The 18690-nt window shown below is 61.7% G+C and overlaps 1 protein-coding gene across 1 annotated transcript; it reads left to right on the top strand.

Moving 5' to 3' along the window:
• The first annotated feature begins 457 nt into the window (after positions 1-457).
• On the top strand, positions 458-18486 carry ONECUT3 (one cut homeobox 3). The gene is made up of 2 exons (XM_032628950.1): positions 458-1646; positions 18194-18486. The coding sequence occupies exons 1-2, from the start codon at positions 458-460 to the stop codon at positions 18484-18486; spliced, it is 1482 nt and encodes a 493-aa protein (XP_032484841.1).
• Positions 18487-18690: the final 204 nt, after the last annotated feature.

The following is an 18690-nucleotide window of genomic DNA, read 5'->3' as shown; positions in this document are numbered from 1 at the left end:
ACCCTCGGGAGAGACAGGGAATCAGAGACCCAAAGACAAGGTCCCCAGTCTCACCTCGTCAGAGTCTGTCCTCGACCCCCGCCCATTGTCCCCGGATACGACCAGTCCCCAGGGGGCACGGCGGAGACAGAGGCAGGGGACCCCAGAAGCCCGGAGTCTGGCCCACTCTGGCCTGCCTGGCGCTGAAAGGGGCCGGGGCGGGCGGAGAGCAAGGCGGCGGGAGGTGGCGGCGAGGGGAGCCGGTGGGCGGGGGCACTGACGTCAGACCCGGGCCCGGGAGCCGGCGGCCGCTCCCCCGCCACATCCTGGTGGCCGCGCTCGCAGCCGGGCCGGGCCGTGCGCCGCTCAGCCGGGCAGCCTCGCGCGCAGCCACCGGGGAGCGGGCGGGGGCCATGCGTCGGCCTTGAGCGCGCCGGGCCGGCGCCAAGGAGCGCGCGCGGCGGGCGGGCGGCCGAGCATGGAGCTGAGCCTGGAGAGCCTGGGGGGCCTGCACGGCGTGGCCCATGCGCAGGCGGGAGAGCTGCTGAGCCCGAGCCACGCGCGCTCGGCGGCGGCGCCGCACCGCGGCCTGGTGGCGCCCGGGCGCCCCGGCCTGGTGGCCGGCATGGCGAGCCTGCTGGACGGCGGCGGCGGCGGCGCCGCCGGGGGCGCCGGGGGCGCGGGCGGCTCGAGCGGCGCGGGCGGCGGCGCCGACTTCCGTGGGGAGCTGGCGGGCCCGCTGCACCCGGCCATGGGCATGGCCTGCGAGGCCCCCGGCCTGGGCGGCACCTACACAACGCTCACGCCCCTGCAGCACCTGCCCCCGCTCGCGGCCGTGGCTGACAAGTTCCACCAGCATGCGGCGGCCGCGGCCGTAGCCGGGGCGCACGGCGGCCACCCCCACTCGCACCCGCACCCGGCGGCCGCGCCGCCCCCGCCGCCCCCGCCGCAGCGCCTGGCGGCCAGCGTGAGCGGCAGCTTCACCCTCATGCGTGACGAGCGCGCGGCGCTCGCCTCCGTGGGCCACCTCTACGGGCCCTACGGCAAGGAGCTGCCCGCCATGGGGTCGCCTCTCTCGCCGCTGCCCAACGCACTGCCGCCCGCGCTGCACGGCGCCCCTCAGCCCCCGCCGCCGCCGCCGCCGCCGCCGCTGGCAGCCTATGGCGCGCCGGGCCACCTGGCGGGGGACAAGCTGCTGCCGCCCGCCGCCTTCGAGCCTCACGCCGCGCTGCTGGGTCGCGCGGAGGACGCGCTGGCCCGCGGGCTGCCCGGAGGCGGCGGCGGCGGCGGCAGCAGTTCGGGCGCCGGGAGCACCGGGGGGCTGCTGGCGCCGCTGGGCGGGCTGGCGGCGGCAGGAGCGCACGGGCCTCACTCCGGCGGCAGCGGCCCGGCCGCGGGAGGCGGCGGCCCCGGGGCGGGCGCGGCGGCCGAGGAGATCAACACCAAGGAGGTGGCGCAGCGCATCACGGCGGAGCTGAAGCGCTACAGCATCCCGCAGGCCATCTTCGCGCAGCGCATCCTGTGCCGCTCGCAGGGCACGCTCTCCGACCTGCTGCGCAACCCCAAGCCCTGGAGCAAGCTCAAGTCGGGCCGCGAGACCTTCCGCAGGATGTGGAAGTGGCTGCAGGAGCCCGAGTTCCAGCGCATGTCGGCGCTGCGCCTCGCAGGTAGGAGCGCGGCGCGTACCGCCCGACCCTAGGGGTCCGGCTCGGGGCTCCCCAGCACCAAGCAGTGCGGCAGCGGAGAGCCCCGGCTCCCTCCCCAGTCGGCGGCCTTGCGCCCCGCCACCCCCTCTGGACCCCCTTGCAGGAGGCTAGAGCTCGATCTGCGCCCCTGCCCGTCAGTTCCGTCAGCAAAAGGGGGAAAAGGATTGTGCCGCCGTCCCTCCCGTAGACTCCCGCCCAGCCCCTCCGGGAACTGGGAGGGGGTCCCTGGACCCTTTTTAGACTGCTGGAGGATCCCCAAGCTGCCAGCAGGGTGGCTCATTGTGTGTGTGATGTGTGCGTGTGTGTTTTAGGGGGTGGGTGCCCAAGACGCGCCGCCGCTTTCAGCTCGGGGTGCCACTCCCCTCCTCCCAAACGACCCCTCGCTGCGCCTCCAGCCCCGGGGCAGAGCGCCGGGACCGTGCACCGGGTGCCAGAACCTTAGCAGCCAGGGCCGGGCCCGCGCTCAGCCCCCGGCCCCAGCGCGCGCTTCTTTGTAGCTGGGCCTCTGCGATCGATAGCCCCCTCCCCCTCTCCGGCCGCTGGCAAAGGTCACCCGAGAACGGGCGGGGGAGGGCAGCCCGGGGGACTCTCGGCCCGCGCGGCGCGGAGGCCTTTACACCCCAGCCGGCCGCCCGCCCCACGCGTTTGCTCCTGGCTAGGGTGCGCGCACCCCACTGGCCTCTCTTTTCCGTTTTGTGTTTCTCTCGCTTCTACTTCTCTCTCTGTCGGGCGAACTGGGATCTATTTTTTTTGCTCTGTCTCCGTTTTCCTCCTGGTCTCATTCTTTCTCCTTCTCTCTGTCCCGCTCCCTCTCTACCTCTCTCTGCCTCTGTCTCCGTGTCTCACTCACACTGATGCTCATCCCCCCCTCGCTCCCTCCTCCCTCCCAGCTGACAACAGCTGGGTCCACACCTGCCCCCAGAGAGCCGGCGGCCAGGACCCCTTCTCCTGGGTGTGCGTGGTGGGGTGCAGGAGAGCCCCCACTCTCACCACGGTGGCCTGGCTTGGGTTGGGGGGGAGTCTTTTCCTGGCCACTCTGGGGAGGGCTGCAGCCGCCCCAGCAGCGGGGACAATAGCGGCCCCGGGCGCCTGATCGATTGCTTCTCTGCGCACAGGGGCGAGTGGGGCTGGGTGGAGTGGGCTGGGGCTCAAACCAGGCACCCCGTAAGCGGGGAGGCAGGGAGGGACTTGGCTGTGAAGGGCTGGGCAGGGGGGCTGGGGAAGAGGGGGTGCCGTTGGGGGATGGAGAGGGGTCGGTGTTCGTTGCTCCCCTCCCCCTAGGCGTCCTGGACAACCTGGGGGACTTGCACCCACACACGGGCCTCAGTTGCCCCTTCTGCAGAACAAGGTGACTGCCTGAGCCCCGGATAGGCTTCCTAGATTCTCCACATTGGGGACTAAATCCTCCTTTGATGTGGCAGGTAACCAAGTGCGTGGAAAGGTGGCCGTGAAATGTTAGAAATGGCATCAGGAACCTGGACGGTCTCGTGTGTAAGGGCAGTACCCACTCCTCATGACACATGCAATGACACAGGTGTGCTCACGGGGGACACTCAGTCACACCAACACACAGCCACAGCCTGCCGTGTGTGATGCAGGTGATCAGGGAGCAGACCAAGGGCATGGCCCTGACGCCGTAGGTACTAAGCAGCCCCCAGCGGATGGGGTCACTTGTGAGGTTTGACTTACTGTACACTGGCCACCTTCGGCCTCCTCCCCGGCGCATGTATTTTGGGGACATCGTGTCTGACATGTGTGTACCCAAAGGACACACCACTTTCCGTTTTTTTCCCCCCGTCACTGCCATTTAACTAACTGGACCTCTTTGTGGTATTTAAGTGGCACACTTCGGGGCCACCCGATTGGCCAGGGCATCTTAGAATGACAAGCCTCATGTGAGAAGTCCCTGTGGCGGGTGCCTGCTGTGAGGGATCAGTGCCAGCCAGCAGGGCACCAGCTCCCAGAGTCGGTGTAAGTGCGGGGAGGGCAGGGGAAACTGAGGCTGCGTTTGCATCCCAGCCGGGCCTCCCTGGCTTCTGCGGCGGCAGTCAGACGCCTCACCTCTCTGAGCCTCGGTTTCCCCTTTTGAAGTGGGAGTCAGAATAGTGGCCGTCTCAGGACCTGGTACATGCTCAGGTCCAGGCGACATTGAGCCGCGACACCCGGCCTGTCCCCGGCTCCTCCAGGCCGCTGCCTACGCGTGACCCACCCACCCCACCCCACCCCCGTCCGCCTGGTCCGCGCGCCCGGCCCTGGGCCCCCCGCCACACCTCTAGCGCGTCCACAGCGCGGGGCTGGCCTTAGGATGTCAGAGGTGGCCGGGCCGGGGTAATTAGGCACCGACCGGCCGAGAGGCCTTTAGTTCCGGTCGCTGCGCGAATGAAAAGCGGTTAAGTGGCGGCAAATCGCAGCGGTTGGTGGCGGAGGCGGGGCACATCCCTCCGCAACGCGCCGACCCGCAAGCGACATCCCAAAGCACCTCCCGGCGCCCAGACCCGCACAGTCCAACCCCGGCAGGGAGTACTCACCGCCGCCCTCCCTCCTCCCCGCCGCACCCCGGGCCCAGCGAAAGCCGCTCACCTTACCGGGACCCTGCAGCTCCGCGCCCCAGTCCCACCCCCTCGCGCTGGCCCGCCTCCGGCCTCCCCTCTTGGCCGAGCTGTTCCGGACTTCCCGTCAGGTCGTCCCGTCCTTGCGCTGGACCAGGAGGGTGAAAGACACACGCAGAGACAGAGAGAAAGAGAGATAGGTAAGGAAGGACAGAGAGTGGCAAAAAAAAGAAGAGAGAAAGTCAAAGAGACAGAAAAGGAGAGACTGGAAAGGGGAGTTGAGAGGTCCCAGCGGCTGCCCGTCTGCTGGGTTCCACTAGTCTGGATCCTGTCACCTCCCAGCTCCCCCGCCTCTCTCCTTCCCGACTCTGGGGCTGAGGAGGGAAGAGCAGTTTCTTTGTTTCTCTGAAGCACCCAAGAAATCTGGCCAGGTAGACCTGAGGGTCTCCCACTCCGTTGCCCCCAGGCCTGCCTGTTCTTTGTGACTCAGTTTACCCCCCTGTACAATGTGTGTGCATCGGGGGAGCCAGGCTCTGGGTCTGACATTCTGGGGATGGCCCATCCTGCATCCCCCCAACCCCACTGCCATGGTGTGGGGGGGTGTCTAGCCCTACTCCACCCCAGGATCCTCAGATTCCCACAGCTTCGGAGCCGCCGCCTCTTCGGAGCCCTCCCCGACTCTGTCTCAAACAGTAATTACGGGAGAGGGGCTGGGGGAGGGGCTGGCGGACTCCGCGGGGGCGGGGCGGTCGATGAATTCGAATTACCGTCTCTAATTCATCACCGTCGCCGGGTCGATAACTTCGGCCGTCTTCAAATATTGTTTAAATTGCAACTCCGGAGGAAAAGTAGTTTTTGTAACTGATCGGAAAATATATATAAAATAGCAGATGGTGGCGATTGAAAGAAGGGCCCTCTCCTCCTCCTTCTCGCCTGCCGATGAGCCCCAGACCCAGAATCCCTGAAGGCTGCGGGAGACCGGCCGTGGGGGAAACTGAGGCAGAGAGGGAGCCATTTCCGGAGGTGACAGGGGGTGGGCACGGTGAGGGCAGATGTCAGGGTTGGTGGTGGCTTTGCAGTGTGGTGGCCAGGGACCTGGAGTCTGGAAGGAATGGTGATGGAAAGGGGAAAGGCACACCAGCTGCCCCCCCGCCAGGCTAGGACAGGCTTTTCCCCCACCCCTCCCCCCATTCTGCAGCCACCATCCGGGACAGGTGTTGAATGGGAAGAGAAGAAGAGACTCAGCCCACAAGGTCCAATTCCAGAGTCCCACTTGGAGGGACACTATCCATCCCCCCCGCAAGCACTCTCGACCCCCTCTCCCCTCCCCCCATTCCCCCACCCCTGCAAAGACCAGTGTACCTTCAGTAAAACCTGACCTTGATCCACCCACAAGGGTCCACACCTCTTGCAGACCCCTCCAGAAAGCCACCCCAGCAGAGAATTTGGAGACCTGGCCTCACCCGGGCTCAGTCACTGATGGATCTTGGGTGAGGCTCTGAGTCTCAGTTTCCTCATCTGAGAAATGGACAGAATCAGATACCACCTCCTAGGTATTGGTTGAGGTTTTTCTTATCAACCCCACCCCCGCCCCTGCCAGAACCCCTCAGGATGTATTCACAGACCCTGTACCCCGAGGTCACATTGCTTAAGCACCCACTCACACCCACATCTCCTTGTCTTTAGGGAGGACCTGGGTCACCCCTGGCAGCCTGTGCTTTGTGGGACCCACAGAGAGTGGGAAGGGGAGCCAGAAGGGGTCTGGGACCTGGAGGGGACACTGCAGGCCTCCTCAGGGAAGCAGGGAGTGGGGGGATACTGTCCGGGGCTGTGTGTGCCAGGGCCCTGAGGGGCTGTGCGTGATGCCTTGGGTCCCCCAAACCAGTCCCTCCTTCTAGACCACAAGACCCAAGTGGGGCAGCACCAGCAACCTGCCCAGGTTCACTGATTCTGGCTTCCATTTCCATGCAGAGGGGGAGGGAGAGGAGAGGGGTAGGTTGTCAGATGAGGAGGGGGCGGGCTGAGATGCCCGGAAGCCCTCCCCCTCGCCCTCGGTTCACCTACCAGAAAGGAGGGACCTTTTAAGCCAGTTTGGATGTCGAGTCCATTTTACAGACCAGCAAGCCAAGGCTGAAAGGAAAGTGCTTGCCAGTGCTGCACACTCAGGGTGACTCAGAGCCTTTAGTAAATGGGGCTTGAGATGCTCAGGCTCCCACCTCCCTCAGAGATGGGGGGACATTCCGGGCAGGTGGCCCAGCAGAGACAAAGGCTGGGAGGGGAGCTCAGTGGACTGAGGCCAGGGACAGGAGGGAGGCTCTCAAGGTCATGTCAAGGTCCATTTTACAAACCGTTTGGGTGACCCTTGGGCCGGGAGGGCAGGCCTGCGCTTTTCCTTCCGACTCAGAGTTGGACAGGATCACGGACCCATATGAGTCCCCCCAGGGACCACAAGAGACCCTGGGAATGGGTCCTGCTGCTGCACTCAGAGCCACCCACTTCTGCTTTTCCTGGTGAACTGCCCCCTCCTGGCTGCCAGCCCTCAGGGGGAACCTGGGCCCTGAACTGGAGGTCCAGCCCTCCTTGGACCCCAGTCCCGATAGTACCTTCCAGCCTGAGAGACAAGGATGGTCGTTCCCGTGTCACAGAGAAGCACACAGAGGAATCTCCCGGGTGAGGGGCTGGAGCTGGGCTTTGGCTCCTTTATTCTGAAGTCCCCTTACCTGAAAATCCTAGGACTAACCAAGACCCAGCCATTCTCCCTAAACTCCCTCCCTATCAACCATCACCACTCTAGTCTGAGCAACCCACCTCTGGCCGCTGCCTCCTCCTTGCTGGTCTCCAGGCTCCACTCCCTCCCCTGATGTCCTCACTCCAAAGCTGGAGGGGGCTTCTTACAGTAAGTCAGAGCTCATCATTCTTCTGCTTAGTACCGTGCCTCGTGGCTCCCAAGAGCCCAGAAGTAGAGGAAACTTCCTGCCACGGCCCTAACTTTCTGTCCTGCGTCAATGCAGGTGGAACCACCAAGGACAAAGGCTGGGAGGTGGGAAGCCAGAGCTGCTGTAAGGATGGAGGCTGGACCCCTGCGGCTGGAGTCTTTGTACGTAGCAGCGAGATCAGCTGAACCAGGGGAGCTCAGGCTGGTTTGAATCAAGTGTTTAATTAAATATGGCCCTTGATCAATAAGGAAGGCTGTGCTCGTGGGGGAGGGAAGAGGCTGGCCGGGAGCCAGGGGCAGCCTGGGAGACCCACCTGACCTTGGGCAGTCCAGGGACACCTGCGGCCTCAGTTTCCCCTCTGCCAAGTAGGTGTGGACGTGGTGGGGCTAGGAAAAGGGGGGACTCTCCTGCTGCTGGTGACTTGCCCTATGGACAGATGTGGGGTAGGCTGGGGGCTTAGACCTAAAGAGTCACACGCATAAAGCCACAAATTGGCAGCAGATGGAAACGGACAAGGAGAGGTGCCCATGACCGGCGCGGGCCTCTGGAGAGAGGGGACGGGAGTGTAGACGTGCCAGTGCCAGCGACACAGTGTAGATGCACGCGGGGAACGCAAGCGGAGATGCAAAGGAACGGGGGATATAAGTGTAGATCCTCACGGGACACAAGTGTAGACGCCCACATCCACACTAGGGCAAGCGCGCGCAGACTCCGGCCCGGGACCCCCACCGCCCTCCGGTCGGGGTCTGGCACATCCCGGTACTGGGGGAGCAGGGAAGAACCCACTTCCCTCCCCCCCCCCCCACACCTTCGCTGGCGCCTGGGAATTTTTCACGGGCCCCCAGCAGAGCCGCTGGGCCACCTCTCCTACCCATCCACTTCCGGGCAGCTGCTGTCCGGACCCCGCTCCCTAGAGCTGGGGTTGGGAGAGGGTCACGTCCGCCCGCGGTGACGGAGGTAGGTGATGGGGGACCTGGTGCGGAAACAGCAGGGTTCATGCTTTTCTACGCACCCTAGCGCATCCGCGCCCACTAGGGAAGATGTCGGTGCTTCAGTTTCCACCACCAGGCCAACGCCGCCCCGCAGTGCCGGCAAAGCCGCGGAGTGCAGCCGGGGCCGCCACGTTCCGCACGTCTGTCTTCAGCGGACGTGGGATCTCACAAACCCAAAAGGATCTAGCGTGCATCCGCCCTCCACAGCCTGGAGGGACATGGGCGCACGCAGCCCAGTGTAAGGACCCGGCCCCTTGCCCTGCACACCCGCGGCCTCCGAGCCTCAGGGTCACCGGCGCGCCCTCAACAAGTGCCCGCATCCTACCCCGGGGGAAGTCATATCCCACCCGTGGGGAGCCACCTCTGGGTTTGCCTCCCTCTGGCCCAACCCAGGGCGGCGGCGGACTTGACGCGCTTGGCTGTGCGCTCGGAACGTCGGGTCACAGCTCCTGGAATGCAGACAGCACAGCGCGGGGGCCGGGGCGCTTGGGGAGGGATGCGCGCGGCAGCGGTCAGGCCCGGGACTGTGGACAAGGCGCTTCCCCTGTGCACCTCCGTTTCCCCAAATGGAGACTAGAATCCCCAGCTCGGCTGAGAACGAAGCACGTAAAGAAAAGCCTCCTGCGCGCGTTGGAGCAACGGCAAAGTCCCTGCTTGCTTCCTCCACCTCCCTCCTGTCTACCCACCCTGTTCTTTAAAAAATGCTGTATTATTTTTTTTTCACACAGCGGACACATTCGCCAAGTTCCAAATTTAAGTGGAGCAGGTCCCCTTTCTGTAAACCGCAGTTCGTATCGCTCCTCCTAAAGAGAGGTTACACTTAATCCGGCAGCCATAATGCAGGTATTTTCCTTTTCCTTTTACTCTTTTTAAAAAACACCGGCTCTGCTGTGCTTTTGCTTCACCGACAGCCGGCACATCCACATCAGGAAAGAGAGAGCCTCGACGGCATTTTTGCCTGCTACATAGTATTCCCTTTGGCCCTTTCCTTCTGTCTTCAACCACGTCCCTGCCCAATGGACATTTAGGACAGTTCCAGGTGGTTTGTCGTCGCCCCCAGGGCTGCAGTGAGCACGACAGTTTTGCCTGTGAGTTTATCTGTGGCTTAGTTTCCCAGTCACTGAAATGCTGGGTCCTCCCCGCCCCCCCCACCCCCCGGCCTTTTCTGCTTTGGCTTCTCTATGCTTTTTCTTATCACCAAAGGTTCCTTTCCTGTCATCTTTTTCAAATCCATTTCCAGCTGTCTGCCGCTGTGACTCTTAACAATTTTTTTAAAAATAAAAGCTCTGTGTGCACCCGCTGATGAGGTTTGCCCCCAGTGCCTGAATGGGGGGGCGGGTCTCAAGGCGTGAGAGCTGCCCCTGGACACCCCCGTCCCCCCATCCCCAGGCGTTGCAACCACCAGATGGAGCCCCCCCCCCACCCGGGAGGGGCAGCCCAGAACCCAGTGGAAACGCTCATTTCCCTGATAAGTCTTTGAAAGGCTCAGAACTAATTTGAAAATGCGGCCATTAAAATCCCATCAGGGGAAGCAGTGGGGTGGGGAGGGAGGCTGGGTGACAGCCAAGGTGCGTTCAGAGGCTGGGGGAGGGGGAGGTGTGGACCTGGCGGGCAGGGGAGCGGTGGAGGGGCAGAGAGTGGAGAGGCATCGGAGACAGAGGAGGGGCTACTGAGGCTTCCAGGGGGTCCACATCTGAGGGCAGGGGCCTGGCTCAGCATCGTCTCCCTGGAGATGACTCCCCTCCCCCCCACCCATGGGAGCCTCTTCCCGGTGCCCTGAGGAGTGCAGGGTGTGGATAAAGCAGGTCCGAGGCATGTATATGCTCCAGGCTCCCCTCCGAGTGACTCACTGTGTGACCTTGGGCAAGTCACTCACTGTCCCTGGCCAGGGGAGGCCAGCGGGGGATGCTCAGGGCAGCTCAGCCCAGTGGGGACAAGCCACTAGGGTGGTGGCATCAATGTGGCCCACATCTGGGGCTGAGCAGCTGGTGGCCGGGGTGGGACGTGTCGCCAAGGAAACCGGTCATCATCCCAGCCGGGGACCTGGCTCCGTATTGAATTGTCTGCCCCGAGAAGCTGAGCTGAGCGCAGGAGGTGGCCGGAGGGGAGGGAACGGGACAGTGGCTCTGGCTCCCGCTCCCACACCACCACCCCGTGCCCAGGTAGACAGATCCTGCGAAGGGGGTGGTACAGGCACACAGGGCTGGGGCCCTGGGGCCAGGCAGGAGTGGCTCCGTGGTGGCTTTGACACTGCACAGAGGGTGACACAGAGGGATGAGCACTTCTGGGGCCACCGTCTGGCTGCTGTCCTCCCCTGTCAGACCCAGGCTTTCACAGTGGGGGGAGCCACCCTCCTGATGCCACCTGGCTTCTTCCAGATCTGTTCCGCCCTAGCCGGGCTCATGTCTTCCCCCCCCAGATAGCCCAACCGTGCCCACCTCCATCCCGAGCTGCACAGCGGGGGCAGCTGGCGGCCCCGTCTGGGAACAGCCAGTCATCGGTTTCCCTGTATCTGTGCGATGATTCGGGTGACGGTGTTTTCACACCACATCGAGGCTCCGTGGGGCCTTGCACACAGTGCACACAGGAGGTGCTGATAACTGTGTGAGTGGAGGGGGGAGGGGGAGGAGTGAGCAGCTGCAGGGTCCGCCCTGGCCCACATTTGGAGCCAGCTTTGCTTGGGACGCCCAACCCCACGGACAGACGGGGACATCAGGACCAGGGGTCGCTGGGCCCGCTTTATAAACCAGGAAAACCGTGTCCACAGACTGTGGGCTCAGGGCCACTCGGCCGCCGGAGCCCAGGCCCAGCGTCCCCGCTGATGGGGAAGGGCAGGGCAGTGGGGCAGTTGGCAGGCTCAAGGCCAGAAGACAGACAGGAGCCACCCCGGGGGTCTCGATGGCCCGTCCTACATCCTGTAGGCTTAGCACCGCGCACACTGGCTGTCACACCCAGCAAGTCACGTTCAGCCCTCGACTCTTCACACTGCATCCTTTGTCTGACATCCACACTGTGTCCCCAACCCCCGAGGCCAGCTGCAAGCCAACGTCACGCTGAGGCCTGCTGGCCTCCGGGTCTTCCCCCGCTGCCCACTGACCTGCCACATCCTCTGAGCCTCTGCCCCCACTGCCCCCCAGGTCCCCACCCGCTGCCCACCTGTCTGCCTGTCGCACCGAAGGCTCTGGCTACCCTCCCAGTTTTCCCCGTTCCTCACACGCGTACGGTCTGCTCTGCGTGGCTACCCCTCCCAATACAGCAAAGCCACACTGCACACACCGCCTTCCACCCGGCCAGGCCCCGTGCAGCCCCACGCGGGCACACCCAACTGATGGGGGACAGGCAGACTCCCGCGTGCTCAGCCGGCTGGGGCCAGGGATGGCCCAGGACAGGCACAGCAGGGGCACTCAGCCCCCCATGTCACCCACCCAGACCACAGTGGGCCTCTGGAGGAGGAGAGGAGGAAGGTGCAGGATGCCAGAGGGGAGGGGGAGACGGAGCGGGGGAAGAGATGGGTGTTTGAAAGGTGATGATGGGGGTGAACAGGTGCAACCCTAGCTCCCTCCACTGCGGACCTGATCCTTTCCATCCACTGAGGGGCGACTGAATCCAGGGACACCCCCCTCCCCCTCCTGCTGCACAGCCCCAGCTTCTCCCTGGCTGACTGGAGACAGGGTGCTCCCTGCTGAGGGCCCTCCCTGGGGTCCCCCTGCTTTACCGGACCCTCCAGGGCAGTGACCAGCTGGGTCTCCCTGCGCAGGGTCTTCCAGTCTGGGCTGAGTCCCCTACCACCCACACAGGGGTGTCAGGCATTGGACAACACAGCCAGCTGGTAGCCTCCCATGGATCCACTCTGTGCTGGGCACCAGAAGGCTCCTAGGGGAGAGAATTGGGGCTCTGCTGAGGGTGAGGGGAAGAGTTTCCTGGGGCAAGGGCAACTGGGGCTGGGCCTTGAGGGATGTCTAGGAGTTCTTTGGCTGAGGCAGCCCAACTCCCTACTCCAGACCTCATTTTCTCCATCCCTCCCCCCTCCAGGAAGATTCTAGGGAAGGTGCTGAGGCTTGAGGCCTGCCCTGAGAGGGGGAGAAACTTCACGGCTGCCCTGCAAGTGGGGCCCAGAGCCTAGCTCCTCCCCGGGACCCCCATATGGGAGCTGGGAGCCTCATCCCAGCCCCACCATCGTATTCAAGACTTTTCTGGCTAAACCCTTTCTCAGAGCCTGACAAGGCAGAGATCATGATTAAGACAATTTTCCACTTGAGGAACCTGAGACTCAGAGGCCGTCACCACGCAGTAATCCACGGTGGGGACGGGTCTGACTGCCCTCTTGGGCCCCTGGACGCGAGCAACTTTGTAGAAAGGCAGGAGGGACAGAGGTGCCATGGGAGCAAGTCTCCGAAGGTCTGAAATGAAAGGGAACTTGAGAGTCCCGCCAACTCACCTCCTGTTGCCGCCACCTGAAACGTGGACCAACAGGGCCCACCCTCCTACCTGGAGTCCCAGCCAGCGCTGGGGCGGGGTCAGCTCCCCTGTCAGTCACTGCCAGAACCGGAACCGTGGGCCAGACCAGCGGAAAAGCCTGCCGTTAGCGCCTGCTGGGCTCCCTGTGAGGCAGCTGATTTGGGAATAAGGTCTCTTCTGTATCTCCTTTGATCTCCTCCAGGGCTTCTGGGACCCCCCCAGGAGCCAGCCCCAGACCCTCCTCATCCCTGGACTCCAAAAAGACTGATAGCAATGAGGGAAACAGGATGGGGTGTACCCGCCACCGTGGTGTACCTGCATCCCCTCCTCCACCTGAATCATTTCTATCTCCATCACCTTCCCCGCCATCTTGAAGATCAGAGTATCTTGGAATCAGCAGCTCCAAGTATCAGATTCTCAGTCCCTGGAGTCATGGAGGGTGGACAGGAGAGAAAGTTGGGTGCAAAACCCTCACTCTGTGGCACCCCTGGATAGAGTGGGAGAATGGTGTGGAAAAATGAAAGAAAAAAGCAGAGGAGGGAGAGAGTTGCAGTATTAAATTGGGGGGGGGGGTCAGGGTGGGCCTCACAGAGAAGAGATTTGAGCGAAGAATGGAAGGAGGCAAGGGAACAATGAAGAAACGTGGGAAGAGCAACGCAGGCAGTGACTTCCCTGGTGGTGCAGTGGCTAAGACTCTGTGCTTGCAATGCATGGGGTCCAGGTTCGATCCCTGGTCAGGGAACTAGATCCCACGTGCCACAACTAAGAGCTGTCACAGCCAAATAAATAAATAAATATTTATAAATAAAAAAGGGCGATGAAGGCAGAGGTGGCAGCCAGTGCAAAGGCCCTGAGGTTGGACTGTGCCCGGGGGATGTGACCAGGGTGGCCATGGAGGAGCGAGCTGAGTGAGGGGCAGCAGGAGGAGGTGAGAACAGAGAGGCAGTGGGGGGCCAGGGGCCGAGTGCGATGGGGAGGGCTTGGGCAGCTGATGTGCCCTGAAAAATGTTTGAAGGAGGCAGAACGTCCCATTTTGCAACTGAGGAGACTGAGGCAGGCCCTGCAAGGGAACTGACCCACCCAGGGTCCCAGAGCATGTATGAAGGCCACCCCACCACACCAATCCCACAGGCCAGCCCTGCTGGCTCCTCCTCTGCTGGCTGTCATGGCAGCCGTGGTTGGTGGTGAGGGCCTGTGTCTGAGGCCACTCCCTGTCTCCCCACCACAGGCTGGGTGGTCCTGGTGGGGGAACCTGGGCTGAGTCCTCCTGTGCTGGGCACATACAAGGTGGACTCTAGGATGGGGTTTGATGGTGTCGGTGAGGATTTTGGAGGAGACGGTGGTGGAGGTGATAAAATAGAGGTGATGGTGGTGGAGGTGCAAGTGGAGGAGGTGATGAGAGCAGAGGTGGTGTTGATGATGGAGTTCGGCTGCGGAGAGAGGTGGTGGTGGTACAGGTGGTGGTAATGGTGGAGGAGGAGGGGCTGGTGGTGGAACTGATGCAGATGCTGGAAGGGATGGTGGTAGATGGACACCGATGATGGTGGAGACGAGGTGAGGGAGGTGGAGGAGGTGGGGGTGGTGGAGGAGGTGATGGAGGGAGAAGTGATGCAGGTGGAGGAGGCGATGCAGGTACACCACAGTGGCGGTCCCCACTGGAGATCATCGTGGAAGAGGTGGCCGCAGCAGTGGTACCGCAGTGTGAGGCTGCTGGCTGGTGCCATGAGTACATCCCAGGCTGCTCCCCGGGCTCCTCTTCCCCAGCCCTGCTCCCTGGCCGATCCTCTGGCAGCCTTGGTTTTCACTTCTGTGAAAGGGGCCCATACCCAGGCCTCTCCTCCTTCTGGGGCTGCCTCCAGGGGTGCAGTGGTTTTTAGGGCTGGCCCGGGTGATGCTGGGTGCTGGGAGGGATACTGATGAGGGGCAGGGCAGCGATAGGACCCGCTGCTGGGGGGCTTTGGGGCACCTCCCGGGCTGGCACTCACACCCCCGCCAGGGGCAGGGGGCCTCCAGGCCGGCACCGCCGGGGTCTGTGGGGGAGGGAAGCAGTGACAAAAGCTGCTCGAGGTAAACAGCTCCGACTGGAGCCCGGATCGATCCAGGCTGTGAGGAGCTGTAATTAGATTGAACGCTGGGAAGGGGGGCGAGCGGAGCCTCTTTTTGCTGCGATCGACAAAACGCGAAGTTTTTTCACCGCTCTGCTTCGCCCGGCCCCTCCCCCAGCCTCTGCCTCTGGCGCCCCCATTAGGCTCTGGGTTGGAGAAGGGGGAGGCCGGGGGCAAAGAGGCGACCCCCATCTTACCTCCCTCCCCTCTGCCAGTCAACTCTGGCTGCTGTCTTGCCCCTGCCAGGACTTGCTGGGCGAACTTGGGCGAGGGGCTTACCTTCTCTGAGTAAGTAAGAAGGAAACTTCCTGCCCTATGGAATTATAAGGCCCTGCACATGCAAAGCTCTTGCAAGCTAGAGCATTGATACAAAGGAGCATTTGTATATCTGTCCCTAGTGTAAATGCATAGTGAACTCATGAGAAAATTGCTGAGAGAATGAATGAATGAATTGACGATCGCAACAGGCGGGCAAGAAAGGCCTCTTTTGGAACGTAAAGGCCTGGCTGAGTTTTGACTCTTCCCTGGCCTTGCTGCCTGAGACCCAGCTTTCCCTTGAAAGAGTGGGGGACGTGGCCTCCTCTCGTGAGCCTCACAGGCTTGCCAGGTTCCAAGGAGATGGGAGGTCAAGGCAGTTGCTTGTGCTTCCTTCGAACATTTCTTTAAGCAGATAAAATACGAACAAATGTTCTCACTCCCCTGTTTTGTATACAAAAGGCTGCCCGGTACACTGTTCATCTCCTAGGTTTTGCCTCATACAGTACCAGGATTGCTTTTCCTTTCTTGCACGGCTGTTTGTTTTTCCAGGAGTTAATTGTTGCCAATCACAAACTCTTCCCGCATCCTCCATCAAAGTTCGAAACCAACGCATGTTAGGACATTTCCATTTCCCTTGGTTCTTCTGCTCTGACCTGAATGGGACTGCCCTCCGTGCCCTTGGTGCCTTTGTCCTGCTGTCTTTCAGGCTCTCCCGTCTTCATTTGGGGGACCGCTTTTCCCTTTCCTCTAGGTTGAATCACATTTCCTGATTCCCGCACCTTCCTTTTTTGATTTACTTCCTCATTTTGATGGAACACACCCTCTAGTAGCTTTCTGAGAAAAGGGTATACAGAATTCAACTTCTGGAGACCTTGAATGTCTGACTATATCTTTAGTCCACCTTCATGCTTATGTTTGGCCGGTCACACAATTCTAGCTGAATACAGTTTTCCCTCAGAATTTTGAAGGCATTGTTCCACTGGCTCCCAGTTTTCAAGAAGCCCAAAGCCACTCTGATTCTTAGGTCTCCAAATGGCATGTGGCTTTCCTCTCTGGGACATTTTATCTTCTTTTTCATCCTGGGTCCCTGACACTTCACAAGGATGAACCTCAGGGAGTGTATTTTTTTTCATTCAGCTTCCCTTTCTCTAGCTTTGGATGGCCTCTTGCTCAGATGACAAACCTGCACATTCATCCTCTAACTTTGTTATCACCTTTCCCTCATTTTCCATCTCCGTGTCCACCTGTATTTCCAGAGATATTTGCTTTATGTTCCAATTCTTTTTTTTTTTTAATTTTTTGGCCCAGTCACATGGCCTGCAGGATCTTAGTTCCCGGACCAGGGATTGAACCCGGGCCCTTGGCAGCGAAAGCACTGAGTCCTAACCACTGGACCACCAGGAATTCCCTATGTTCCAATTCTTACATTGACTTTATTCCAGCTATTATATACTTAAATTCTAAGAGCACTGTCTTCCCCTTTCATGGTCCTGTTTCATGGATACAGTATTTTTCTCTTACCTCTCCAAGAATCTGACTTCTAACAGTGCCTGACCTGTCTGTTTCTTCTGAGAGCATCATCCCCCAATCCTCCTGCCATTTTTCTCACTTTTTCTCTCTCTCCTTCATTAGAGGCTTTTCTGAAATGTCCAGTAACCTCTGATCATCACTCTTCTTTAATCATGAAACCTGAAACAGCCAATCAGAAGCCCCGTGTGTGTTCCAGGTCAGAGGGGGCCAGGGAGGGACTTGGTGCGTCAGTTCACACAGGGGAACCTGTCGTCCCCGAGAAACGAGCCACAGTGCAGGGGACATTCATTTATTTTTGCTGACGTGTGTGGACATTGGTCTGGCATGTCATTAGGTTCAGACTGTCCTGGAACCAAAAAAATCCAGCTTGGCTTGTGGTCCCAGCAGGCCACTAGGCCTGGCAGCAGGGATCTGCTAGTACAGCCTGTGCCGCCGGCCACTATGGGGGTGACAGAGTCGCTGGGGCAAGCGGTTGGCGGGGAGGCAGGATAGGGCAGGTGTCCACCACCCACTGCCCCTGACTGCTACGTGGATGAGGATTTGAGACTCTGATAGAGTTTGTGCTGATGTCAGCAGCCCCCGGGGGGAAGTAGCCTGCTCTGGCTGGTGAAGCTCACCTTTTCCACCCACTGGCCCCCATGGCATTGAGGGGAGGGGTCCACTTTGGAGCTGGGGCAGGGAGGAGGAGGACCACAGGCTCCAGCCCAGCTCCACCACCCTGAGATGTTGCCATTTCCCCTTTGCAAGCATCCACCGACCACAGGGCAGCCTCCTGCAGCCTTCCCGGTCCTCTGTGCAGGTGGCCCTGGGAGAGGGAGGGTTGGTCTCTCAACCCCCCTTAGATCCTCCCAGCTCCAGAAGTTCCTCTGGGGACTTGAGGGGAGCCAAACCTTAGTCTCAGTCTGCTGGTGGGGGCAGGCCAGAGTGGGGGCTCAGATATCAGAATCAGGCAGTGGACGCCCATGTGAGCCTGGTTCAGGGTCCCTGAGCTGGCCAGGCGCCAGAGGACACCAGGGAAGGAAGCATGGGCTGTCACCCCACTTCTGAGAACCCTCTTGCCCCATCATTCCAGGGGGAGGTTACTGGGGTTTGTGACACATCTCCAAGGACCTATGAATTAACCACTTCTTTCACCCAGGTCTACACTGAGCCAAATAACTCACATGTAGAGTTTCCATGTCATTTCCCCCAGCACCCCCCAGGTGTGGGCTGCAGAAGGGAGGGCAGAAAGCCACCAACACCAGTGGTGCTCTTGAGGTCAGGATTCTTGGGGGGGTGGGGAGGGGTTTGGGGATATGAGGCTGGGGAGGGGGCCAAGCATGCAGAAGAGGGATGGGAGGGGTGGCGACCCGTGCCTGTGGAGGTGTGCTCACACTGTGTCCCCTTCTGTTTCTCCCCACCTCCACATCTGCCTCCTCTGTCTCTGTCTCCTGCCCACGACTGTCTGCACCCCCCCTTCCTTCCATTACTGGCGGTCTCTACTCGCTGCCTCCTGGCCTCTTTCTGTGTCTCCCTGCCTCTTTTGGCCCTGTCCCCGGGTCGTCTCTCCCTCCATGTCTCGCGTTTCCCGCGTATTTCTGTGTTTCCTCGTGTCTCTCCGCTCCGGGACGCGTGGCCTGTCTTCTTCCGTGCGGCCGCACGGTGGCGCTGCGTCCCGCTCGCCCGCCCGCTCGCCCGCAGCCTGCAAGCGGAAGGAGCAGGAGCAGCAGAAGGAGCGCGCGCTGCAGCCCAAGAAGCAGCGCCTGGTGTTCACCGACCTGCAGCGGCGCACGCTGATCGCCATCTTTAAGGAGAACAAGAGGCCGTCGAAGGAGATGCAGGTCACCATCTCGCAGCAGCTCGGCCTGGAGCTCAACACCGTCAGCAATTTCTTCATGAACGCGCGGCGCCGCTGCATGAACCGCTGGGCCGAGGAGCCAGGCGCGGCCCCCGGGGGCCCCGTCGGCGCCGCGGCCACCTTCTCCAAGGCCTGAGGCGCCCCTCCCCCCCCCCCCGCGCCCTCCCCTCCCCCCTGCCCCACCGCGCCCTCCCAGCCTCCACGGCCCGGGCGCTGCCCTCCCACGTCCCCCAGCCCCAACCCTGCCGGCCCGGAGACCCGCGCCAGGGGGCGCCTGGAGGGGCTGCCGTCCGGGTTCCCACACCCCGGGAAGGGACGCAGCACACCCCCAGCCCAAGTG

Source organism: Phocoena sinus, chromosome 3 (assembly GCF_008692025.1).
Source record: "Phocoena sinus isolate mPhoSin1 chromosome 3, mPhoSin1.pri, whole genome shotgun sequence".
In the NCBI taxonomy this organism is placed as follows: Eukaryota; Metazoa; Chordata; class Mammalia; order Artiodactyla; family Phocoenidae; genus Phocoena; species Phocoena sinus.
Note: the sequence above shows the minus strand (reverse complement) of the source record. Positions and strands in the feature narration are given on the sequence as shown.

Excerpts from the sequence above, each read along its gene's own strand:
- ONECUT3 (XM_032628950.1), top strand. The coding sequence starts at position 458 with ATGGAGCTGAGCCTGGAGAGCCTGGGGGGCCTGCACGGCGTGGCCCAT. Across the intron at positions 1,647-18,193 it reads GTCGGCGCTGCGCCTCGCAG|CCTGCAAGCGGAAGGAGCAG; the intron begins GTAGGAGCGCGG and ends GCTCGCCCGCAG.